Source organism: Rhincodon typus, chromosome 10 (genome assembly GCF_021869965.1).
Source record: "Rhincodon typus isolate 14 chromosome 10, sRhiTyp1.1, whole genome shotgun sequence".
NCBI classification, from domain to species: Eukaryota; Metazoa; Chordata; class Chondrichthyes; order Orectolobiformes; family Rhincodontidae; genus Rhincodon; species Rhincodon typus.
The window spans coordinates 10,992,554-11,018,886 of record NC_063341.1 but is presented as its reverse complement, the minus strand read 5'-3'; the positions used below and the strand labels follow the sequence as shown (position 1 = coordinate 11,018,886).

The 26,333-nt window shown below is 40.2% G+C and overlaps 1 protein-coding gene across 6 annotated transcripts in view; it reads left to right on the top strand.

Moving 5' to 3' along the window:
- The window catches only part of acbd6 (acyl-CoA binding domain containing 6), a 162,814-nt gene that overhangs the window by 126,100 nt on the left and 10,381 nt on the right, over nucleotides 1-26,333 (top strand). For all 6 annotated transcript variants that reach the window (XR_007263069.1, XR_007263068.1, XM_020512278.2 and 3 more), the window contains one exon: nucleotides 15,874-15,904. Coding sequence is in view for 4 of the 6 variants with exons in the window: in XM_020512278.2 (XP_020367867.1) it covers nucleotides 15,874-15,904 (31 nt within the window). In the remaining 2 variants the exon portion in view is untranslated. The remainder of the gene's footprint in view (nucleotides 1-15,873; nucleotides 15,905-26,333) is intronic.

Below are 26,333 nucleotides of genomic sequence, written 5' to 3'. Positions count from 1 at the left end.
TGAGGAAGTGCTGGGTGTGGGTACAGTTACAACATTTAAAAGACATCTGAATAATTACTTGACTAGTAAAGGTTTGGGGGCAGGTGGGACGATTTTAGTTTGAGATTATGTTCGGTATGAACAGGTTGGATCGAAGGACCTGTTTCCATGCTCTTGTGACTTTATGAAGTGAAATTCAAACACTGGCATGGAGTAAGTGTAAACACCTCCCAGTGAAGAGGAGCCACTGCTTTACCAGCAAAAGAAATCTGAATCGTGGAAGTGAGAAAATATCCTGCATAAAAGAAACATAAATTTGAATGGCATCATCCAACAGATACTTTGAATGTTGTCCTGGAGCAGTTTTATAAACAGCAACACCAGTCTGCAGTGTAGAAAAGGGAAGCCTGCGCAGTGACCAAATAGACTAATCCAATAAGGAATTCTGGGGAAAACCCCCAGAGAGTGTTTAGAATCTGTAACTTGTTACCATATGGAGTAGTTGAAGCGAATAGAATAGATGGGTTGTAGGGGAAGCTGGATAAGTACACAAGGGAGAAAGAAATGGAAGAACATGTTGATAGGATTAGATGGAGAGCATAAACATTGATACGGACCAGCTGGGCCTATTTCTGTGCTGCACTTCCTATGTGATGGGCCTTTAAGATGATCTTCCTATGAGAAAAGTTCCCTTAAAATGTTTTTAAAACATTTTATTCTCTGTCTTTTTTTCTTAAATGCATAAAATCACAGTTCAACGCAACAAGTTTCCTACCATGGTTTGAGCTAACAGAGACTGTACTATTCCATTTAGCTGTTGGGAATTAGGTAGTTAATCCAATCGATAAACCAGCTTAAGGCCTGCCTCCCATCTGTGCAGCAATTAGATCAGCCGCAAGATTGTTTAAAAGCACTGCACTGTGTGTCAGGTGTAATTCCTAATTGCAGCTTTATTTATTGGGAGGGTTCTGGGAAAGATTCCTTTATGCTGCACACCAATCCTGACTGTTGGCCTTTCCTCCATTAAAAACCTGGTTCTATTTTCAGGTACCTTCTACTGAAAAACAATCAAAGCTTTATGTAATTAAACAGGTTTCCATCTGTGTCATAACGTTTTTCAATAAAAACAATTCACTTTTAACCTTTCTCTGAAGTGGATCACTCTGCTTAACTCTTGCATTGTACACAAATCTCCCCTCCTGATAGCACTCTTATTTGATATCAATTTTGAAAATAGCAGAAGAGTTTCCTTGATGTCCACTTCCAGTGAAATTGTTGAAGTATATTTTGAATTTTTGTTGTAACTCGCCAAACATAGGAAAATTGTCCCTGGTTGCCCTTTCTTGCCTGTAGGTGGTGCATGTTTCAAAGAAAACCCATTTGAGATGATGCTGTTACAATGAATGAGGCCTCAACAATCGTGGTTTGACACCAACAGAAAATGGAAGGAGAAAATTCCAATACTGCAAAACAGCAACAGCTTAATTTGTAAAAGTACTGTTTTAATAAAGTACTTTATCATTGTCAAAAGCACCAAAGCACTTCACAACAGCATTATCTTAGAATATTTGACACACGACAAAGCATTTTAACAAAAGAGGTATGTTTTAAATGAAGAAAGAGACATGGAAGGATGGGGAGTTTCAGGTCTTAGACCCTATGCTGTTGAAAGTGTGGCTGCCAATGGTGAAATGATTAAAATCTGTGTTGTTGGAGAATTGAAGGAACACCCAAGCCTTGGTTTTAGAATTGGAGGTAATTACAAAAACATCGTAGGACGAGGCCATGGAGGGACGTAAAAACAAGGAAGAGAATTTTAAAATTGAGATGTTCCTGAATAGAAAACCACAGTAAGTTACGTGTACGGGTGCCATGAATGAATGGTACTTGATGTAAGTTGCGATACAGGAAGCAGGAGTTCAGTGGAATAGTCCAATCTGGAGATAACACATTTACACACAAGAATTTCAACAGCAGGTGAATTGAAACAGTGGTGGACTTAATAGAAAAGTGTAACAGGCAGTCTTGGTGGTGGTTGTCAAAAGCTTACCTTACAACACCAACATTGCGGATCATCTAGAATAGCCTCAGGATGAATCTGGCGGCTAAGGAAGAGTTTGTACAGGGGACTGAAGGCAGTGACTGAGTTCTTCCCGATATTTAGTTGGAAGTAACTTCTCTTCATATCCTGTTTTTGCTGATGTCAAGCATGGAAAGATAAACTTTTTTTTAAATAGATGATGTTGGATAATCTTGTGTACACCACAAGAGGTTATGGAGCCGACTGTATTAGTTATGCAAGGTTTGTTCATTCAGTGAAATCAAAAAGTGGATGACTATTTGTAAGTCACTCTTGTGCACTTTATCCTCATAAGCATTCATTATTTTAGAGTGAAAACTAATTACTTCTCATTTGTTTTAGCTTTGACATTTTGCACAATTATATGTTATGCAAGTCAGCCCACATAATATTGTGGTCTTAGAAGGTAGCGATTAATATATTGGAACTGTGTGTAAGACCATATAGGATATTAGTTTAACTTGGATGGTAAGTTTTAAGTTTATAAACACTCTTTTTTTTCCAAAGAGGGAAAAGTATGGCTCTCTTAACTAATTTTGTTAATCCTTCTCATTTATTGTGCTTTGTGCTTCAGTTCGCACTTCTTCTAGTTGTTTATCCTGATTGTCAATAGACAATTGTCCTGAAATTGAAAACCATCAGAGAAACGTTGCTCTACACTCCATGCTTGACTATGACATTGCGTTTGTGAGTGGTGTTAGTTTGTCACAGTTCTAATATTAATATTCTGATACTGAGATTATGATAAAGTAAATGTAAACACAATGAAACTTAGCTCTGGCAGAGCACCAATTAAAATTACTTTCTTTACGTGGCATTACTATAACTGATTACATCTGTATTACATCCACTGTATTCCATGTCTGTTCATCTAGAGTGGAATGTTTGACTTCATTGAAGCATTCTCCGCAGTTGGTGTTTTTATTTCATTAGTCGTGTGCTGATACAATGAAAGGCATTTGTTTCTGAAATTGTGAACCTCACTCCAGTTCCAGGTCAAGAGGAGCACTAGCTTGCCATTGGTCTGGCTAACATCTTTCGATCTGCCCTGTTTACCTTGGATGATCTTATTCAGGATGATATTGCTGTCAAAATAGGGATGATCCTGCTGCCAAAGTAGTGTTGAGAGATAAGGCCAAGCATGTTGCCCCTCTGTGTCCAGATACAGTCCCTGGGGGAGGTCAGTATCTGAGCGGATAACATTAAACAGAAAGCCCAAGGCTCCTCTCTGTATTCAGGTTCCTACAGCATTCTGCAGTTGTTCTAAATAACATTGTTAATGTTTTAGTGAATGTGATACACAACAACACCTCTGTGCCACTGTATCATTAAAAATAAACAGCTGGCACCTCCTGGTAGAGGACTCACTGATCAAGATTCCCTAACATGATTCTTGATCTGTGCTGAGATTGCTTATATCAGTGGTTCAGGGGAGGAGGAGAAGGTCTAACTGGCTTCTGGGCAAGCAGAACAAAATTATGTAATTAGACTTTTATCAACAAATTCATCACCAAATAGGAGTGAAACCTTGAACTTGCTTTGTCCATATAGTTAAGTATCATACCAGGTGGTGTATTTCAATCCCACTTTTCTAATCAACCCTCTTTTTATCTGTTACAAAAAAAATCCTATTTACAAAAATAGTGATTGGACTTCTAAAGTGTTCTGATAAATCCAGCTGCAATTTGACTGCACGGATTATATTTAATGTGCTGTGTATTTAAATAAGAGATTGGTTAGATGAAATGTAGATCAAAATTGAACAGTCTAGCCAAGCTCTGAGGGAGCATGTGAAACCACTACACAGCTTTCCCAGTTGGCAGTGCATGGGTAACCTTCCTCTTAGAGACTGTTACAAGTCATGTGGGAAATATGGAACAAAGGAAATATTGAAGCCACTACTGATTATTGGAGCAGAGTGCTGGAAGCAGTGTTCCAAAGATAACAATGTACTTGCACTGTAATGTTTGTGTTTTAAACTGTTTGCATTCTGACCTTGCTAGGATTTGAATTGAGAACTGATCATTACTTAAACTGGAATATTCCATTTTGCAGCACCATTATCCCTCACTTTGGGTAAGCGGTATCTTTAAAGCTCCCCACATAATTTTAGGATCAGGGTTCTAAGAAATAGTTTATCTTCCATTATGAAATTCCTGCTGCTGTCAAATGCTTGCTTATCTGGAGTCATCCATACTCACTGAATTTCCTTTCATGAAGAATTCTTGGGTTGAAATTGCAGCACTGAGCACACAGATTGTTATAGATATAGAAAAGTAAGAAGGACTTTTCCGTTACATAGCATGTTTCATGACCATCGTAGATTCTGAAGAGCACTACAGCCACTGAAATGTAGTTGCGACATAAGAAATGTAAGATTAAGTTTGCGCATACCTTGAATTTGTGAGACCTTGTTATCAGAAAGCATTCTAGGAGCAGCACTAGAAACACCTACAATAGATTCCAACCTGATGAAACTACAGCATGGAACTACATTCATGCTAAATAGCAGAAGCAGCACATGATAATATCCCATCCTCAACGTTGGGGGAGCCCAGCACATTAGTGCAGAAGGTGAGGCTGAAACATTTGCCACCAGTTTTAGTCAGAGTGCTAAGTGACTGATCCATCTCAGCCACCTTCTGAGGTCCTCATCATCATATGCCAGTCATCAGTCAAATTACTTCATCCATGTGACATCAAGAAATGGCCACAGGCTCTGACAACATCCTAACTATAGTGCTGAAGACCAGTGCTCCAGAACCAGCCATGCTCTTAGTCAAGCTGTTCCTTTACATCCTGAACACTGGACTCTCACTGAAAATATGGAAAATTGGACAGGCATGTCCTGACCACAAAAAGCAGGACAAATCCAATTTGGTCAATTGCTTGCCATCAATCTAATCTCAATCATCAGTGAAGCGGCAGATGCTGTCATTGCTGCTATTAAACAGCATGTACTCAATAACATGCTCACCAATGCTCAGTTTAGGTAACCCCCAGGACTGATCAGTGCCTGACCTTGTTACAGACTATCCTTGACATGAAGGCAAAGCGAGGAATCAAGAAGCCCTATCAAAATTGAACTCACTGGGAATCGGGTGAAAACTCTTGAGTGGTTGGAGTCATTCTAAACACAAAAGAAACTGGTTGTAGGTGTCCTGAGGCCAATAATGTTAGCTTCGGGACATGACTGGAGTGCTTCTGGATATTGCCCTAGGCCCAAACGTCTTCAACTGCTACATGAATGACCTTTCTTCATTGTTAGGAAGGAATTGAGAGGCAAGCAGTCTTGAAGGGCTGAGTGGCCTACTTATGATCTTAATTAATACGTCATTGGTCAGGAAGGTGATGGAATATTCTCACTTGCCTGGATGAGTGCAACACGAACAAAATTCAAGAATTCTAACATCATTCATGAAAAAGCAGCTCATGTGCTGCGCTTCTCATCTACCACCTTAAGCTTTCACTCTCTTCACCACCAGTAAATTAGTGGTAGCATTGTGAAGACGAGATTCACCGCAACAGCTTACCAAGGTTCTTTTGACACTGTCTTCTAAACCAGCGATCTCTATGACCTAGAAAGTCAAGGGCAACAGATGCATTAAATCGCCTACCTGTACAATTTTCCTTCCAAGTTGCACATCATTCCTGATGTGGTACTATACCTCTGTTCCGTCATTGACAACAGTTTATCTCAACCTTGCACTGTCTTTCTAACAGCACTTTGAGTGTACTGGCATCCCGTGGACTACAGAGGTTTGAGAAGGTGGTTCATTCCCACCTTCTGAAGGACAATTAGTGATGGGCCCCAAATGCTGTCTTTGCTAATGATGCTCACATCCCACGAAAGCTGAAGAAAAATTTCAAAAAAAGGACCCTGATAATCTGCTTCTGGGATGCAAGAAAAGAAATTGGCCAGGATTCTCCACTTCTACTAATTAGCAGTGTCATGGGATCTTTGTCCACTTGAGAGATTAGATAGGGCCTCTGTTTAAAAGTGTCTTCTGGCAGAACAGAATTCCCTCCGTTCTACGCCAGATTGTAAGCCTTGATTTTTGTATTGTTGGCATGGAGTGGGGTGCACAATCTTTGGACTTTAGAGGCTGCTTCCAACTAAGTGGCTGGGGTGCAACACCAAACTGATTAAAGAGCCCGGCGTTAACCTGTGTTCAGCCGGCTGATCTGTATTGAACAGCGGGTAAGATGTTACAATGCCTGTAGCACCCTGGGGTAAACAGGAAAATAATCACCCCACATTCGCCCTTATCGTTATACAGTAGCAACACACCATGGTGGCACAGTGACGCACTGGCTAACACTGCATGCCTCACAGCGCCAGGGACCTGGGTTCAATTCCAGCCTTGGGTGACGGTATGGGGTTTCCATATTTTCCCCATGTGGGTTTCCGCCATGTGCTGTAGTTTCCTCGCACATGCTAAATTGCCCCACAGTGTCCAGGTATGTGTAGGTTAGGTGGATTAATCATGGTGAGTGCGGGGTCATAGGGATGCAGTGGGGTGGTATCTGGGTGGGATACAGATGGTTGGTGCGGACTCAATGGGCCAAATGACCTCTATCTGCACTATAAGGATACTATGACACTGCAGTCCCGTCCACCTACACAATACAGAAGGCAGGTCGGTGGTTTTCATTGTTTAGGCCTGCACTTGAAAATGGTCACCTGGAAGACTACTCCAATCTCTTGGGAAACCTGTTTTCAACTCCAATCTCCTCCCCAGATCAAAGGTTTGAAATGGCAATGGGGTGAGGACAGTAAAGAGGGGAAAATAAAAAGACCCTGCTGCCCCTGCCTTGACTAGGAGAACATTCTAGAAATCAGAGTGGTGTCAGATGCTGTGTGACTCGCTGTGTGTTTCTGTGATGTTGTGGTTTTGTTTTGGCAGCACTGCTGCCAAATCAATGTTACAGCTAGAAAGCCTTGGATGAGGGAACTGAAACACATTACATTACATTTTAATTCACCTTCATTATGACACTCAACCACAGAGCATCTTCAGGGAGCTGCTGCGGTAAGGTACTTGAAGCGTCATCATTAAAGAATTACACACTCTGCAACTTTCTCAGCAAATTTGAGCTTTCATTAATTTTTTTTTTATCTCTGATAGTAGCCCAATCCAATAATATTTCAGCCATGACCTCCGAGACTAATCCAATAAACAAGACCCAAATGGAAGTAACCCTTCACCATGCATTACAGAAGCACTGCAATAAAAGAAAAAAAAGCAGCAGTGAATGTGTGATGAAGTTTTGTAATATATCCTTTTTATTATTTGGAAATTTCTAAAATTGTCATAACCACATACAATACAAATCAAACTTAAAGCTGTGTATATTAAGAAGGGGATACTGTGTTTTAGTTTCATTTTTGACATATGTACTTGGGGGCAGATCAATTTGGAAATTTGTTTTAGGGCATTTAATGGAGACTTTTAAAAGAAAACCCTTGAGGTGAATATTTCAGCGTTTTAGAAAACAAGAGGAGAAAATGGGCTGTAAGGAGCGCAATGACGCAGCAAGACAGACAGAAATGAGATTCCTTTTAGAAAAACAGCCATCCAGAAGACCATGGAGTATGCAGGCTCCCATTCCGAGAGAATAGGTCTAGGGCAGCAAAGGTGCTATTAGCTTAACAGTCTCTGAGGCAGTGAAAGCATGTTTCTCCATCACGTCTGGTTGGTGGTGCAGCTCATCCACTTAATGCACATGTAAAAACAGCACAGAAGAGCTAAATATTTTGATAATCTATCTGTCTCTGTACTATCCTCTACCATAAGCTGTGGAGATCTCTGTTCCTCCAACTGTAGCCTCTTGTGAATCTTCTAGTTTCTTTGTTCTATTATTGGCAAGTGTGCCATCAACCATTTAAGCCTTTGGTTCCAGAATTTACTCCCCAAGCCTCTTTATATGACTGTCTCTAACTCCTCCTTCAAGAGATTGCTGAGAACTTAGAACACAGAACTGTACATCACAGTACAGGCCCTTCGGCCCACTAAATTTAAGGTCTATCTAACCTCCACCCCCATCTGATACCATCATCCATATGCCTGTCTAATAGCGGCTTAAATGGCCCTAATGAGGCCGACTCCACTACCCTCTCCGGCAATGCATTCCACGCCCCGACCGCTCTCTTAGTAAAGAACCTACCTCTGACATCTCCCCTATGTCTACCTCCACTCACTTTAAAACTATGCCCCCTCGTAATAGCTACCTCCACCCTAGGAAAAAGTCTCTGGCTATCCACTCTATTTGTACCTCTGGTCATTTTGTACACCTCTATCAAGTCACCTCTCATCGTCGTTCTAAAGAGAAAAGCCCTAACTCTCTCAACCTTTCCTCGTAAGACCTTCCCTCCATTCCAGGCAACATCCTGGTAAATCTTCTCTGCACCTTTTCCAAAGCTTCCACATCTTTCCTGTAATGAGGCAACCAGAACTGGACGCAATACTCCAGATGTGGCCGAACTAGGGTTTTGTATATATGGAGCATAACTTCACGGTTCTTGAACTCCATCCCTCTATTAATGAAAGCTAACGCACCATACGCCTTCTTAACAACTCTATCCACCTGGGTAGCAGCTTTCAGGGAACGGTGAACATGAACCCCAAGATCCCTCTGCTCCTCCACACTGCCAAGAATCTTCCCGTTAACCTTGTATTCTGCTTTCAAATTTGCCCTTCCAAAATGAATCACCTCTCACTTTTCAGGGTTAAACTCCATCTGCCACTTCTCAGCCCAGCTCTGCATCCTATCAATGTCCCTTTGTAACCTAGAACAGCCCTCCGCACTGTCCACAACTCGACCCACTTAGAATTAACTGCTTTAGCAAGCCTTTGTATTGATCCTATTACATATTGCCCTCATTTAAAATATTATAGTAGCGTATCTGTGGTTTAGGATCATTTGTAAGTAATAATACTTATTCTGATGGCCTCCAGTTTTGTTTTATCTTGGTTTGTGCACATGTGCAGTCTGTGTTTTAAATACACAGCATTGCTCACTAACTCTCCTAAACTGTTCCGTGCCTCCGATTTACCACTTCCCTCTTTGCAACTTGCCAACTTGCTGCTTTCTTCTCTCAAACCTTCCACTCTCCGCATTTGCAGCCTCCCACTCACCACTTCCCTCTCAGAGCCCTCCCGCTCACTGTCTCTCCATCGCAGTCAACCCACTCACTGCTTCTCCCTTCCACCTGCATTACAGGTTCAGGATATATCCTTTTTATTATTTGGAAGCTTCTAAAATTGATGTAACTATGTGCAGCTTTATGTTTGATTTGTATTGTGTATATTAAGAAGGGGATGTTGTTTTAGTTTCATTCTGTCCTCTGTACTTGGGAGCAGGTCAATTTGGAAGTGTGTTTATGTGCATTTAATTGAGACTTTCAAAAGAAAAACCCTTGTGGTAAATATTTCAGTGTTTTGGAAAACAAGGGTAGAGGAGAGAAAAATATGGGCTGTAAGGAGTCCTGTGACACAGCAAGACAGAGAAAAATAAGATTTCTTTTGGAAAAGACAGCCATCCAGAAGGTCATGGAGTGTGCTGACTTCTGTCGGAGAGAATGTTATATGGCAGCAACTATCTTCAAGGCAGTTTGCATAGAAAATAAGTTCTGAAATTCTTGAAAATCATTAGGAATATTGGAACTGGAATAGGCCATTCAGCCCCTCAAACCTGCTCCACTATTCAGTGAGATTTTGGCTGATCTGTGGCTTAGTCCCATATACCTGCCTTTGGCAGGTCATTTGCTTAATAGCTTTGCTTAACAAAACTTTATCTATCTCAGATTTAAAACAAACAAGTAATCCAGCAGCCACTGCATTTGTAGAAGAGAGTTCCAAATATCTGCCACTCTTTGTGCATAGACGTGCTTTCTAACATCTCTTCTGAATGGTCTGGCCCTAATTCTCAGACTATGTTCCCTAGTCCTAGAATCTCTGACCGGTGGAAATAGTTTATCTTTCCCTACCCTGTCTTTTCCTGTTGATATCCTGAAGACATTAATCAGATCACTCCCTAACCTTCTAAATTCTAGATAAAACAGGCCTAATTTGTATAATTTCACCTTATAATTTAGCCCCTGAAATCTAGGTTTCATTATTGCGTTGTATGAAAAGAAAAGCTCCAGAAACAGAAGGCTTTAAGTTGTCGCAAGAGGAAGTCATCCAAGGTTGTTGAATGTGTGGGTTTAAGGAACACAAGTTTAAGGAGTAAATGAGCTGTGTTAAACCGTTTGTTCAGGGGTCTTCAGAATGGACATTAACTAAAGAAGATGGTATTGAGTGAAAGTAATTACAGCCATATCCACTGAACAATGGAAGTTAAAGTGGAACAGTGAAGTTTGAATTATTGTAAGATTGTTGTTTAGAGTAAAAGGATTGAGTCTTTATTTCTGATATTTGTAATTTAAACCGTTTCGGTAGTTCTCAGTGTAAAATAATTCATTTCGTTCCTTTTGTGTGTAATAATCTTTGATGTTCCTCTGTTAAAACTCCATTGACAGCCTCTTGTGAATGCATTTAGTGACTGATCACAGTTAAAAAAATCTGCAAAAAGTAAAATGTGTGGTCCATCAAACCAGGTTTCATTCTGAGATGTGACATTGCCATTAGCTGACATCATAACAAAATGGGTCCCTTCGTGGGATAGAAATTAGTTTGATTTTTATAAATTTGAAATTTTAAGAAAGAAATAATTTTTTGAAAAGACTAACAATGTGGTAGTACTGCACACAAATCTGAGGTGCTGTTGTGACGTATATTACATGGGCAGAGTTTCAAAATGGCTCTGACTACATTACTTAGAGCTCTTTGGTTGATTAATTGATTTATTGTCACGTTTCGTCACAAAATATAGTGAAAAGCTTTGTTTACGAGTGGTAAAGGCAGATCACAGCAAGCAAAGGATGTACAGATCAAAAAGACTTAGAGGCATACAGGTTACATTGCAGTTTACATTATTTGAGGCTAGAGTCCATTCAACAGTCTGATAACGGCCAGAAAGAAGCTGTTCCTGAACCTGATTGTGCGTGTGTTCAGGCATCTGTATCTTCTGCCTGACAGAAGAGGTTGTAGGAGATCATTACCAGAGTGCGATGGGTCTTCGATGATGTTGGCTGCCTTTCCATGACAGCAAGCCGTGTAAATAGAGTCCTTGGATGGAAGGTTGACTTCCATGATGGTCTGGGCTGTGTACACCACCTTCTATAGTTTCTTACAGTCCTGGGCAGAGCAGTTGCCAGACCAGGCCGTTATGCACCCAGACAGTATGCTTTCAATGGTGCATCTGTAGAAGTTGGTGAGGGACCTTATGGACATGCCAAATTTCCTGAGCAGCCTGAGGAAGAAGAGGCGTTGTTGTGCCTTCTTGACTGTTGCATCTACATGGGGAGTCCAGGACAGGTCACCAGTTATTGTCACAACGAGGAATTTGATGCTCTTCATCCTCTCAACCTCAGTTCCATTGATGTAGATGGGAGTGTGTTTTCCTCCTTTCTTTCTGAAGTTGATGATCAGTTCTTTAGCTTTGCTGATGTTGACAGAGAGGTTGTTTTCATTGCATCATGTCACCAAGCCCTCTATCTCCCTTCTGCATTTTGACTCATCGTTGTTAGATATCCGTCTCACTATGGTGGTGTCATCAGCAAACTTGTAGATGGCATTCGTTCGGAATTTGGCAACACAGTCGTAGGTATACAGGGAGTACAGTAGGGGGTGAGGACGCATCCTTGGGGGCTCCAATGTTGAGTGTTATTGTGGAGTAGGTGCAGTTCCCTATCCTCACTGATTGCGGCCTGTGGGTCTGAAAGCTGAGGATCCAATTACAGAGGGCGGAGCTGAGACCAAGGTCACAGAGTTTTGAGATCAGTCTGGAGGGGATAATGGTGTTGAAGGCGGAGCTGTAGTCAACGAGCAGGAGTTTGACATAGGTGTCTTTGTTGTCCAGATGTTCCAGGGAGGAGTGCAGGGCTAGGGATATGGCATCCACTGTGGATCTGTTACATTGGGAGGCAAACTGTAGGGGATCAAGGCAGGCTGGGAGACTGGAGTTGATGTGAGCCACGACCAGCCTCTCGAAGCACTTCATGATTATTGAAGTCAGAGCCACTGGGCGGTAATCATTAAGGCACACTGCATGTGTTTTCTCAGGTACGGGGATGATCGTGGTCTTCTTGAAGCAGGTGGGGAGTTCGGCTTGTAGGCGGGAGAGGTTGAAGATGTCGGTGAAAACCTCTGCTAGTTGGTCTGCGCAGTATCTGAGTTCTCAGCCAGGTACACCGCCTAGGCCTGTTACTTTCTTTGTGTTGACTCTCAGGGAGACCGATCTAAAGTCTGAAGTGGTGACAGAGCGAACAAGTGTGTCTGGGGCTGTTGGGCAGACATCACCTCGCCGTTGGCATTCTGCTCAAACCAAGCATAGAAAGCATTGAGCGTGTCAGGGAGGGATATGTCTTTGTCCGCTATCTTACACTGTTTCATTTTATATCCTGTAATGTCATTTAGGCTTTGCCATAAGCGACAGGTGTCTGTTTGGTAGGTCTGGGCCTCTAACTTGGTCCAGTACTGCCTCTTGGCCTCCCTGATGGCTTTGTGAAGGTCATGTCTGGATTTCCTGTGTTGGTCTGGGTCACCTGACTTGAATGTATACGTCTGGTCTTCAGTAGGGAGTGGATTTCCTGGTTCATCCAAGGTTTCTGGTTGGGGAACACTCGGATTGACTTCTTTGGTGCACAGCCCTCCACATGTTTGGTAATGAAGTTGGTGACGGTGGTGGCGAACTTGTCTGGGTTTTCCGCTGAACGCTTGAACACGGTCCAGTCCACCGAGTCCAAGCTGTCCCGGAGACCGTCTTCCACTGCCTCAGACCAGCACTGTACTTCTTTTCGTGAAGACTTCTCCCATTTCAGCTTCTGCCTGTAAGCTGGGAGGAGGAACACAACGCTGTGGTGGGATTTTCCAAAGGGTGGGTGGGGGATGGAGCGGTAGGTGTCTTTGGTTGTGTAGCTGTGGTGCAGAATGTTCAGTCCCCTGGTGGGACAGGAGATTTGTTGGTGGGCCTCGGGGCATGTTTTTTGGGAGCAAAATTTTCTTTGGGACTAAAAATGTAACAGTTAAAAATGTTATTTTAAAATCTTTGACAATGGATAGTGAGTGAGCATATCGGTGGATAGATTGAATATAGATATAAAATCTTGATCATGTAATGTTGAGATACTTAAATTAATTACTCAGCTTTTAGTATTAAAAAGAGGGAACCCTGAAATTAAGAGATAGTAAGAAATGCCGATGCTAGAGTCTGAGTAACACAGTGTGAAGCTGGAGGAACACAGCAGGCCAGGCAGCATCAGAGGAACAGGAAATCTGACATTTCGGGTCAGCTTTCCTGCTCCTCTGATGCTGTCTGGCCAGCTGTGTTCCTCCAGCTCCACACTGTGTTAACCCTGAAATTAATGTGTCCTTGCTAGAATTAGCTAAGATTCAGTTAGAAATTTAAAAAAAAAACTTGAACTGGAAGAAAAGGAGATGAAAAGAGCAATGTTAAGGGAAGAAAAAGGGGAAAAACATGGAAATAAAGGAGGCTTCACTTGGCAAAATAAAAAGAAGTAGAGAAAAATGGAGATAAGGAAGAAAATGAAAGGGAAATTTAAGTTTAAAAAAAAATCTTGAATTCCAAAATCAGACACATGATTTTGCTGGGGAAAACAGTAGAGTAAAAGAAGAAGGAAAAGATGGAGCCTCGGATGAGGATTCTGATTCCATTAAGGGTCTTAATTTAACTAGAAAGCTCATTTTAATACCTAAATTTGCAAAGGATGAACTTGAAAGGCGTTGCACCAATTTGAAAAGATAACTGTGCAGTTGAAGTCTCCTAAAAGATTTGAACAGCTCTGAACGTGTAAACTAGTTTGTCAGAAGAACAATCAGCAGCTTTTGAAGCTGTTAAAAGATGCTTGTGAACTTGTCCCTGAAGCTTGTCAATTTCAATTTAAGACTAAGAAACCTAATCAAACGTTTGTGGAATTTACAAGAGGAAAGGAAATGCTTTGGGATCAGTGTATTCATTCACGGGAATTAGAGAAAATAATTTAAAATGTGAAGGAAATCATTATTATGGGGTATTCTGAAATATTATTCTGGTAACCCTCAAGACTTATTTAGATGAGTGTCAAATATTGAAGATCTAAAGAACAGCAGTTCTTATGGAAATCCGATACATCTTTGACTGATAGTTACATGTGGGGAAATGGTCATATGGGAATCAATAAAGGAATCTGGATATGAAGTAAACAGATGGATGTTAAACTAATAAAGGAGAAAGGCTGGCATCTAAAAGGTAAATAAAGAAAGAAATATCCTTCTATTTTGATAAGACTGGACGTACCATAGCTAATTGCTGCAAGTTAAATAGGACACCCCGGCATAGTAGGAATGCTGAAAGAATCCTCGGAATTGTCGTGGGGAACAAGGTGCCTGTTCCCATTACCTGTCTCTGGGGGACCATTACAAGCAAGGGTTCACTGGAACTTATCAAATAAAAAAGGAACTCAATGGTGTGAATTATGTAGGGATTCGAGAGAGGGAAGTGACCAGTGAGAGGTTCCGGAGAGGGAAGCAGTCAACGAGGGTGTCAGTGGAGGGTTGTGACCAGTCAGGATGGGAGAGGGTGGTGATCAACCTGTAGATGGGAGACAGTTGTAACCATTGAGAGGGTGCAACTGGCAAACAGGTAGGGACAGAAAGCAACCAGTGAGGGGATCAGGAGAGGGTCACAAGCAACAACCAGTCAGGATGAAAAATGGGCTGTTGCTAAGTAGTATCTAGACATCTGAGTCAGTTTTTAGTTTAACGTCGCAAGTAGACTTTTTACCTACACTTGAAGAATATAATACAGTCTTGTTACATTTCTTCATATGGGAAAGTGATTTTCATTTTGCATGCTGTTTTACAGGAACACGTCAGAAATGTGAAACAAGGGATAGCTGTGTATTCTTTGCCCATTTTGTTTGATAATAGTCGAACAAAGTGCCATGGGACATTTTTAGTCTAAGTTACTGTGTAAATATAAGTTATTCTTGTTGTTTTGTATATATAAGCACGCTAACTCAGGATAGTGGGTTAGGTTAACTAGTTTTTATTAATCATCAAGCTGATAATGTTTAGTGTCGAGAACGAAACATTTACTGCCTATGAATCTCTGTGTCAATGCTGAATATTCCAAAGCCAGGTTCAAACATAGTTAGATATGTAATGAGTTTTCTCTGTACTGTCCCAAAATATTGTGAAGTTCAGCCTCAGGAAGTGTATTCCTTACTATTACATTTTCCAACCTGTAGCTCATCTACGTGAGCCTTTGGTGGGAGAAATGATCCCAGGAAGTAGTATTCTCACTGCTCCCAAGGTTTTCTCATGCAAATCTGTAGTAGTCAGGCTGAAAAAATGCTACTTGGGATAATTGTAAAGGTTATCACACTGTTCCAAATTGCTTACATGATCATTTTTTTTCCTGTGCCATTAGGATCTGGATTCAGATTGCTCTAACACTTTGTGTATTCCCTTTATAGCCAACAGGGGAGATTTCTATTCTTAATTTGAAGCCAAATCCTAGAAGTTAAAGGCCAATGGATTAACACTGGCCACCTGCCAGGCCTGTTGAAAGTTAACTCTAGATTTAGTTAGCATCATAAAGTCATACAGTGGCTCCATTAATATTCCTATATGAACATTCATTACATGATCCACATTTATCTGATGATGGAAATGGTCTATAATAATATTTTTTTCTTCTAATTGCAGGACAGTGAAGGACAGACAGCATTGCATTATGGTAAGATTGTCAGCTTAACTTTATAATTTATTCTATGTTGTAAAAATCTTTTTGCCAGATTTTGAAATGGGGTTTTGACCATTTCAACCATGGCTTCAATTGTTGACTGTCTCCAAGTCATTACTTTGGGACACTGGTAGTCACAATGACAGATAAACAATGAAATAAGGATGATATCGGTTCTTCCAGGTCCTTCCTCGGCCTACTTTGTGTTACCTTCTGCAATCCTCTCAGCTTTTCCTTACGTTGTATTTAGGGAGAATGGATAGCCAACCTGAAAGTGGTTCCCCACTGACAAGTAGATTTCTTTCCCTTTGTATTTAATAGCTGATGATTGTGTTTTATCCCATGTACCCACAGAGAAGAAAATATACCAGCTGTATTACATTACAATGACAAATGAAATCAAAATATAATTATACAGCAAACTTTGTTTTAACCAGCATGCTTGATAAACTGACAAAAAATTATATACCTCAACTACCGTGAAGTTTACTGTATTATTCTGTTCGATCATTATAGTTTTTTTAAATTTATTTACCTCATGTAAATATACATGTTGTTCAATTGAATGTCCACACGAAATATCAACAGTTGATTCAATTTCAAATCAATTTCTCCTCAAATACTGCGATGTACCGCGATGTCCAAGTAGACAGTTCAGGGTCTGAGTGAGATTGCTGTCTGCTAGTAAGTTTTATTTAAGGCCAAGTTGCATTATTTTTGAAAATAATTTATACTGTAAATAAAGTAAAACAGTGATGTGTATACCTCCAGCAATACTTTTCCATTACTTAATGTGTTTTTTACATTGATAATGTGGACCTCTTGATTATGCGGAGCACAATGTTTGTCCCATAGGTGTGCCGGATAATAAAAAATTTATTGTACTTTGAGTTTGATGCATCTCCACAGTGAATACGAGGCCACTTACATTGAACATTGTGTTGTTTGGTTACACCTTCAAGGCGAATTTATATGCCTTGGCCACCCCTACTTGTAAATTATTTCCTGGTATTAGCTTGGTAGGAAGAGCAGATTGAATTATTATCTTCACTGTCTTAATTAATTTGCTTACGCTTCTTAAAATGTATTCCCATATGCAAGTCTTAAAGTACAGCTCAGTTTGAGTCCTAATCCTCAAGGGCATATCTTCAATTTCTTCCAAAGGTGTAAATTTCCCATAGATTTAAGAAGATTTAATCCATCCACCGGGACTTCCATGATTCTTCCTTCAATGAGAATGACTCTGTAAAGTCCAGCTGCGCGCACATGACGTTTTTTTTGTGATGAAATAGTGACAGAAACAGCTGGACTGCATCTTCATCATAGCAACTTCTGTACCTTATTCCTGATTTCTGTACTTTGTAATTGTCTAAAACCCAAAGGAAAATATTCTACATAAGCAGTTTATATGCAATATACCTTCCTAAAGTTGAAAACCATTCCGAAATTCATTCAAAACATCTCAGCAGTTGGTAGGCTTAAGTAATGTTTAGATCCATTAAAAAAAAATGAGCAGGTGGATTGGAATTGGATTGAAGGGGAGAATCTGAATCTGAGGCTGGTTTTCAGTTGCATTAGAAGCAGGGAAGCCTCATGTCAGCAGCACTGATTGATTGATTGTCTCGAGAGGAGACAAAGAATTTCAAAATCATGTCAACAAGATCTTGAGAGGTAGAAATTAACTATAAGAACATATACCAACCCGTGGTGATTTAGTTATACACCCCAATCCTGAAAATATGGAAACTGAAATTTAAAAATCTCAAAACCAACAATGGACAATTTTTAAAATGACGATTTCCAGGATCAGTGGGTTGTACCAGTGTTCCAGGAAACTTTTTAATTCTGTCTCTTGCACTGATGCTTACTATAAACTGTATATTTTTTTTGGCTGCTTTCCTCAAAATTCAGATTGTAGTGAATTCACTATCTCTTTAGATTTACATTTATTTTGATAATATTCAATTTTTTAACATTTATTTTGTTGAAAGTTCTAGGATTTTTCAAATCCATCCAATTTCCAAGTTTATTTGGTTTTTACTTCAAACAAGTCAATGGCATTGATGGATTTTCCCTACTGCCCCTTTGTATCTCAAAGAGTACCTATGATTTCAGATAAAAGCTGAATATCACCCACAGAAACTTAACAATTTTCTTTCTGTTTTCCCCTCTGGCAAACCCTGGTTTGGCTTTGTCTTGAACTAATTGAGAATTTTCCCAACTTACCTGGAATGGAGTCATTTAACTAAAGCGAACATTTTATTTTTTTTAAGAAAGCTGGAACTCTGGCTAGTTGAATTTATGAGCTTTTTTTAAGCTGACAAAGCTAAAGATTGGATCTGAATCATGCAGGAGACAGTGCTGCTAACACTGCCTGCTCCCAAGCACAAAAAAGACCAGTTGCCTGACACCATTCCTGCCCATTTGATATAATTGTGATGGGAGCAAGTGCTTGCCCATACTTTATAATTTTTAAAGATTGCTGATTATGACATTGGAACCTTTGGACACGTCATGGATGTTTAAAATTTGCAATGATCTACAAGAGAGTGATACACTTTACAGATTTCCCAGAGCGTAGCTGCTGTACTCAACCATTTTGTTTGCATATGCACGGAAGGCTTTACATCAAAGCTGACATCTATACATAGTAGGTTTAGTTGTGAGACCAGTATGCTTCACTGGTCTTCTATCATGTACGTAAAGACATCTGTACTGCCTTTATAGGACTCAAGTGTCTACTAGATATATTACTCTCCTTGTCAATATATAATGTTTTTGTGAATTTCCTTGTCCTGCTACTGATTTATACAGTGCTTATACATCCCTAAGATGTGAGCAACTAACTGGCAGTCATATAAACTTCTCTTATTCAAAGAGGAAACCAATTAATGTAAATGTGAGCTTAAGCCAGAGAAAGCCATGATTTTGAGTGAAGAATTATGATAAATTTTGTACTTTATTTTGCATGGTGAACTCTACTGGAATATTACGATCCTTTGATGGTCCTCTCAGGATCTGACTCCCTTCCCTTTCCCTGAGTTACAGCTAAGTTTGACAACAGTCTTTAAAACTGACAGTTCGACTTATTACATATGACGTCAAACACATTGTATGGACACACAATGCAGCTGAAGTTGTGGATTGTTGAGATTCAGCACAAGACAACAGTCAGACTACTTAGTGAGAGACATTTAGTGGGTTACTGAACGTGGGTTCAAGCATATACTGAGATAGTAGGAACTGCAGATGCTGGAGAATCCGAGACAACAAGGTGCAGGGCTGGATGAACACAGCAGGCCAAGCAGCATCTGAATTGTCTTCTAGAAAACAAAACATTTATTTTAAGGCCATGGGACATTTCCCTTTATATTTCATTTCATCTATGTTTTGGTTCTGTTATCATAAATATCAAAGTTAATGTTTACTACTACTTAAATTGTAGAACAATTGTATCAATGAAGAAAGGGTTACATTTATTTCATGTTTTTCACAGACCCCGGGACATGTCTTGAATGTTTTACAGCCAGTTGAGTACGTACAAAATGCCATCATTTTTGTAACACGGGAAACATGCCAACCAATCTGTGCACAGCACAATACCACAACAGGGGCATGCCCAACAATGATGGATCAGGATTACACAAAGGGACAGAATTTGAGGAACACAGAGATCAGAAAGTTTCAGGGCTGCCAGAGGTTAGAGATAGTGCAGAGCAAAATGCTTTGGCAAGCTGAAATTAAGGATGTGAATTTTAAAATCAAGGCATTGGCAGATTGAGAGTCAATGTGGAGGTCAGTGAGCCGCAGAGCTATTTGGTAAACACGGCTTGGTGTGAGTAAGGATACAGGCAGCAGTGTTGAGAGGCTGACGGGGAAGCATGGGGGTAGTCAAAGCCAGAGATAACAAAAATGTAGATGAGGGTGTCAGCAACAAATGAACTGAGCCAAGCGTGGAGTTGGTTAAGGTAGTCAGTCTTGATGATGGTGTAGATATATGCTTGGTACTTTGTCTCAACCAATTATGACACCCTGTCACAGTGTGGCTCAGCTTCAGACTGTTGCCTGGAACTTGTGTTTATGTTCATATTATAAATTTCCTGTTCCAAATTTGGAATGGAAATTGTAATTGTAAACTTATCATGCTGTAATTTTGTCTTCCACCAATTTATGTATTCAATGTTCATTATAAAGGAGCATCTAGAAATTTATAGCATAAAAATAACAAAATGTGGGTGGTAATATTTTATACATCCATCATAATACATGTATCCTATCAAATGAAATCCTTAACTAAGTGATTTTTTTTTTCTGCTGTGTAGATTCTACAATTATGCCTGGTAAATATTGATTCTAAACAGTCATTTCTAAGAATCCCTACCAAAAGTCTAATGTGGAGAAAATTAGTACCTCTCTGTGGGGTAGCACGTTGAAAGAGCTCCACTATTCTCTGAGTCATCAGAAAAGTTACAGGTTTATGCAGGATTCTGCAATTTACCTGACTTTTAGACCCAGGTTGACAGAAAACACAGATGAGGTTTCTGTAGTTAACAAGATTTGCTGATTATTACAAGTAAATAGACTGTAGCTATAGGTTAACAACTACAAACTATTGGCATGTAATTTTACTAGTTCAAACTCTAATGCTCTTTATGAGCTGCCTTACAAAACCACACACACACACACACACACACACACACACACACAGTTAATGTGGACTTCCAAAGCGCATTTGATGAAGTGTTGCATAACAGACTGTGAGGGAAGTTAGAACTCATGAAATAAAAAAGACAGGGGCAGCATAGATATGAAATTGACTGGCTGAGTAGCAGGAAACACAGCAGAGATGAATGGCTGTTTTTCGGACTGGAGAATGGTTTATATTGCAGTTCCACATGGGTCGTTGTTAGGATCCTTGCTTTTCAGGATGTGTAATAATGACAAGACTTTAGTGTATGGAGCACTCTTTCAAAACTTGCAGATGACACAATATCTGGAAATGTTGTGCACTGTGAGAATGGTAGTGTTAATTTCAAATGGACCTGGACAAGTGGCAATTTAATGCAGAGAAAGTAAAGTGAAGAATGTAGCACGACAATAAGAATACAGTTTTATTGGGAGCGCAGGAGCAGAGGGATTTGGAGGTTTACATGCAAAAATAATTGAATATGGCAGGACAGGTCGACAGAGTGGTGAATAAATCATAGACAATCCTGGCCTTTAGGAAAAGAAGCAGAGAGTACAAAAGTAAGGACGTTGTTATGAACCCACATAAAACTCTGCCTCTGCCTCAACTGGAGTGTTGTGCAGATTCCTGGCACCACACTTGAGGCAGAATTTGGAGGCATTGGAGACATTGCAAATAAGATGCAGTAGAGTCCTTCCAAGGATGAGAGTCCTTATCTATGTGAATAAATTGTAGATGCTTGGATTGTTCTATTTGGAAGAGGGAACTCTGAGAGGAGATTGACAGCTGTTTTTAGAATCAGTAGGTATTGGGAGAAACTGCTCCAATTGGTGGAAGGATTGAGAACCAGCGGACACTCATTTAAGGTGATTGGCAAAAGAAACAGAGATAGGGAGAAAAATATTTTTGCACAGCGAATAGTTAAGATCTTGAATGCGCAGCTTGACGGTGGTGGAGGCAGATTCAATCACAGCCTTGAAAAAGGAATTACAGCATTAGCTAAAGTGAAAATACTTGAAGCGTTATGATGGAAAGTTGGAGGAATGGAACAAGGTGAATTGCTCTTGCGGATTTAATGTGGTGATTACAAGTGAACTGTTGTCACATGCTACATTAGCAGGAGATTCTCGAAGCAGATGCAATGCTTTGCTGTCATACAGGGTGGGGAGGTGAGAGATATCGTTGGGTGGGTGTGTGGCTGCCGACTGCAAGTCTGAAATAGGGTAAAGGTGAATAGCAGCTTTATTCATGTGTTACATGTGGCTCCTGCCTCCTTTCTAAATTGAAATTCCTCTGAACAATCTGTGTTGTGCCTTTAGCAGTAATAATGTTCTTTGAAAAATACAGACCTGTCCTTCAACTCAGGACTTTGTAGAATTAATTCCTTCGGTAGTTCACAGCAAATGTTGTTTACCACTTCTTATACCTGATCAATTCTACAGCTCACCGAACAGATTCATGCATCAGGATTGTAATTCAGCTGAAGATCTTTCTTTAAATGCACTATATTGATGCTTAGGTGGATAGAAGGGGAAAGGGTGCACATGTGCAATTTTTGTTTTGTGTTCATTTGAATAGCACTTGCCAATAAAATGATGGATTTTGTCTCTACAAACTTTGGTCATATCTGAAGAGAATGCTTTAAGAGATACAGTACAAAGGCAGCACGGTGGCTAAGCAGTTAGCACTGCTGCCTTTATAGCACCAGGGAACTCAGTTCAATTTCAGCCTTCGGTGACTGTCTGTGCAGAGTTTGCACATTCTACCAGTGTCTGCGTGGGTTCCCTCTGGTTTCCTCCCACAGTCCAAAGATGTGCAGGCTAGGTGGATTGGCCATGCTAAGTTGACCTGTAGTGTCCAGGGATGTGCTGGCGAGGTGGATTAGCCATGGTAAATGCAGAGATACAGGGATATGGTGGGTCTGGTGGGATGCTCTTTGGAGAGTCGGTGCAGACTCAATGGGCTGCATGGCCCCTTTCCACAATGTGGTGATTCTATGAAGGTGAAATAGTTAGACACCCCAGACTTGCTGTCTTTGTGGAAACCATTTGAGGTAATAATTCAGTATATCGAACAAGAAAGAATATTGGAAACTCCAATAGTCTGGAGGCTTAGGTCGGTTGCGTGATGGGGATAAACCACGTCTTTCTGCCTTTCAGAGCTGGCCTGATAGTAGAGAATGTTATGCCATGCCTCTGTTGAGCATTAGAACTCCAAAGAAAACAGTGACCTTCACAGTGCGAGACAATAGGGATGTCAGGTTAACATCAGGTTTAGCCCTCAAACCTTACAGACTGGACTGTTGTCTTTGACACTGCTTGAGCTTGTCAGCCAAGTATAATGACATTGAGTTTAAGTCAGTCAGAATGGCCTGAGATTTTCCCCAGTGTTTGTATGGAGCTTCCCCTGAATGAGCTGATAAGCTTGGATGGCATTAAATGAGATGTTTTGACTGCTGCTGTTATTTTTCCAAGGAGAAAAATGACAACAGATCTGAAGATTCCAGCCTGAGGAATATTTCCAATTTTACAACCCAATTCTGGACTGTGATTTTGTAAATAGAGTAAAAGTGGGTCTCCTGAGCAGGATGCATATTGAAGTTGCAACACAATCACACCATTTTTATTTAAGAAGCACAATGTCATAATGCTAGCTCACATTGACCACAGGAACACATTAGCAGATAAGTCACAGCTCTAGCATTAATTTATAGTATTCTTGATATTTTACCTGGTGGTCATAATTGGTGAGATAATATCAGCTGAATGTAATTGTACTGAATAACTGAATAAATAGTATATGTAATCAGTAGCATCTGCTTCACTATTTATTCCCAGGATGCATTAGGCTAGTGACTCAATGTAAACTTCACTTAAAATTGTAAAGACTCAAAAATGTGCATTGTGTAGCAACACCCATAGCTCGATATGCTGTCATATACACCAGTGAATTTTCTTTATCAATATTTTCCACAACGTGTTCATCACAGGAGCTGAAGGTAGTTTACATTTAAGTTACTGGGTTACTACCAACAAGTTACAGGAATGTATTACATTGGAAACACGTGAAGAAGTGTAGGCTATTTACAGCTTTGAGTATATTCCCACATTCAGTTTCACAATGACTGCTCAGACTTGGCATCTCTTAAAATTGTCACTTAGCAAAAAATGTGGCAGTCTCTGTTTTGAAATCTTAAGCTGAGTCCCAGCCTTAGCAGCATTAAGGGGAGTTCCAGACTTTCTGAACACTTTGAGTAAAGAAGTGGCTCCTGATATCGCCTTTGAATGGCCTGTCTGTATTTTCAATGCGATGTCCCTTCATTCGCAATTTCCCCATCAAAGCAAAGGGTTTCTCTTCATCAATCCAATTGATTTGTTTATTCATCTTAAAACACCTCAATTAGATCACCCTATAATGTCCTTTACCGATGAGCATATCAGTCTATTTTGTGCAACTGATCCTTGTATTTTAACTCTTACCCCATTTCTAGATGTGCATTTTTATTTATATATGTAGCCTCAGTTGATATTCAGTGATTTTAAGCTTCCATTGAGCTAATGTTGTAATAACTGATTTGCTCATGGCTTTTATTGAATCAGTTACCAGATGACCAAGTATGCCATGCAAATGATACAACTGTCTATATGAGTCAATATTAAAGAAGCTTTATTTTATAAGAGTATTTATTAATTTATGCAGTAAGGTGATTTTGTTTGAGAGTCCCAGGATATGGTAGCCTCTGGGTTCAGAATAAGTCTGCAGCATTTTTAATTCAAGGAAAATGACCTCTGATACAGTACCAAGCATTGTGTGCTAACACATGGGTTTCCCTATGCTTTAGCAATAAACTTTATGCTTTGGTACTAGTTTTCTTCCCAACTGCAGCTCAACCAACTCAATCTGCACATTTTCACAGTAATCTACAGACCTTGTATGATAAATCGAGCAAATTAGTAAATCGGCTTCTTTACATTATCTACTAAATCACCAAAATGATTTTGTGCTAAATTATTTTAATGGGCTGGTTCTGTAATCTGTGTGTCAGATTTTTGTTGCAGAGATGATGACCCTGAACCAGCAGACACAGTGTATGTTGTGTATGTGTGTGTTCAAACCAGCAATATTCTATTGTGTAGACAAGAGCCCTCCTGGGGTGGGTTTATTGCCCATGAGCAGTCCCTGAGGAAATCAGACTCTTCTTGAAGGAAGATTGGGGGGTTGGGAGGGGTCACATAAGGGGGACAAGGCGGGTTCTCTGTCCTTGGAGCCCTTTGCTTCAGAGGCACCATCTGCCGCTTTGTGCTGCCTCAGTCCCATCAGAAAAGACCTCGACAGCAAGGGACAGGAATCAGCACAGGGAGCCGAATGACTGGAATAATGCTAGTTGATGAAGTTTAGGAAGAGATGAGCATTCATTTTCCCTTCTCTCTGTGCAAGGCCAGAGTTCTGTCACTTGACAAATGGGGGTCCTGGAGCACCATAAATTTAGCTGTTTAACCTCCTGAGTTTTACACGAACATTACATGAGCATTTCCTGCATCCAGATTTCTAATACTACCAGGCTTGCATTTTCCATTTTTATATGCAGTTGGCAATGATAAAGTCTATATTTCATTTTGCATGACACCAGCTTTTACAGTATTATTTAACCCTTCTGGCGCTGATTTTTTTTATCCATCATAAATATGCATATTTTTCGTATGCATACTTTAATTTCCCATAACACAGGCGTTGTATTTCCACACAGTCGATAAAATAAAAATGCAGCAGGTATCACATGGGCCATTGGCACTGCAGCACAAGTCACATGGGGTAGTGCCACTGCAGAATAAGTCAGCTGTTGCTATGGGAAGGGAGTGACTGTGACACTGGACTAACAACGCCAAAGGTCGCAAGTTCAGATTCAATAAATTTAGTAATTTTGTGAGCTGGCATCAGAAAGAATCACTAAAATCAGCCTGATCGTCATAAAAATCAAGCTGATTTACTGAGGCTCCTGAAGGGAGAGGGAGTTTTCCACAATCCTGTCTTCTGTGGTTAACTGTGCCTGCTGAACTAGCCTGGCAAACCAGCCTTCCACTACAAAGCATGTAGTTTTATCATACTTCAGTATGTTTTGCTTTTCTGAGGCAGTGCCTAATACTGGGTACAAATCCACGACTGTTCCTGACCTGCATTATTATAACTCTAGGTGACCAATCTGTACATTTGACCTTAACCCATCAGATTATTCATTTGTATGGGGAGGACACGTCTGTTGATCCTGGTGGTCGTGTGTGCATTTGTAAAGTACAAGATAGCTCTCCTCTGCTTGACTTTTGTGGTGCTAAGGTTACCAGTCGCACCTTCATTCTCTTGATCTTACTATCACTTATGCAGTCAAGAAGACATTTGTTCTCTGCGTAATACATACCTGACTGTGCAGCATCGTTAACTGAAGAGGAGTGGTCTGATCCCTTATATGAAAGACAAATGCACCTGCAGAAATGTAATTTTCATCCTGAGATAACTTGAACTGAAAGATCACTACAATCTATTTGGGAAAATGTACTGGCAGAGTGTTAGTTTCAAATATCTCTATATTTTTATGATACTTCAAAAATGCAGTTTATGTAACATTTCCTGGGTTGAAAAATGACAGATTTTTATAATTAAATATCATATTTTATTGAAAATATTGAACAGTACTGAAATGAACACAAGAATCTGATCTTCATATAGGGCCAGAATTTATGC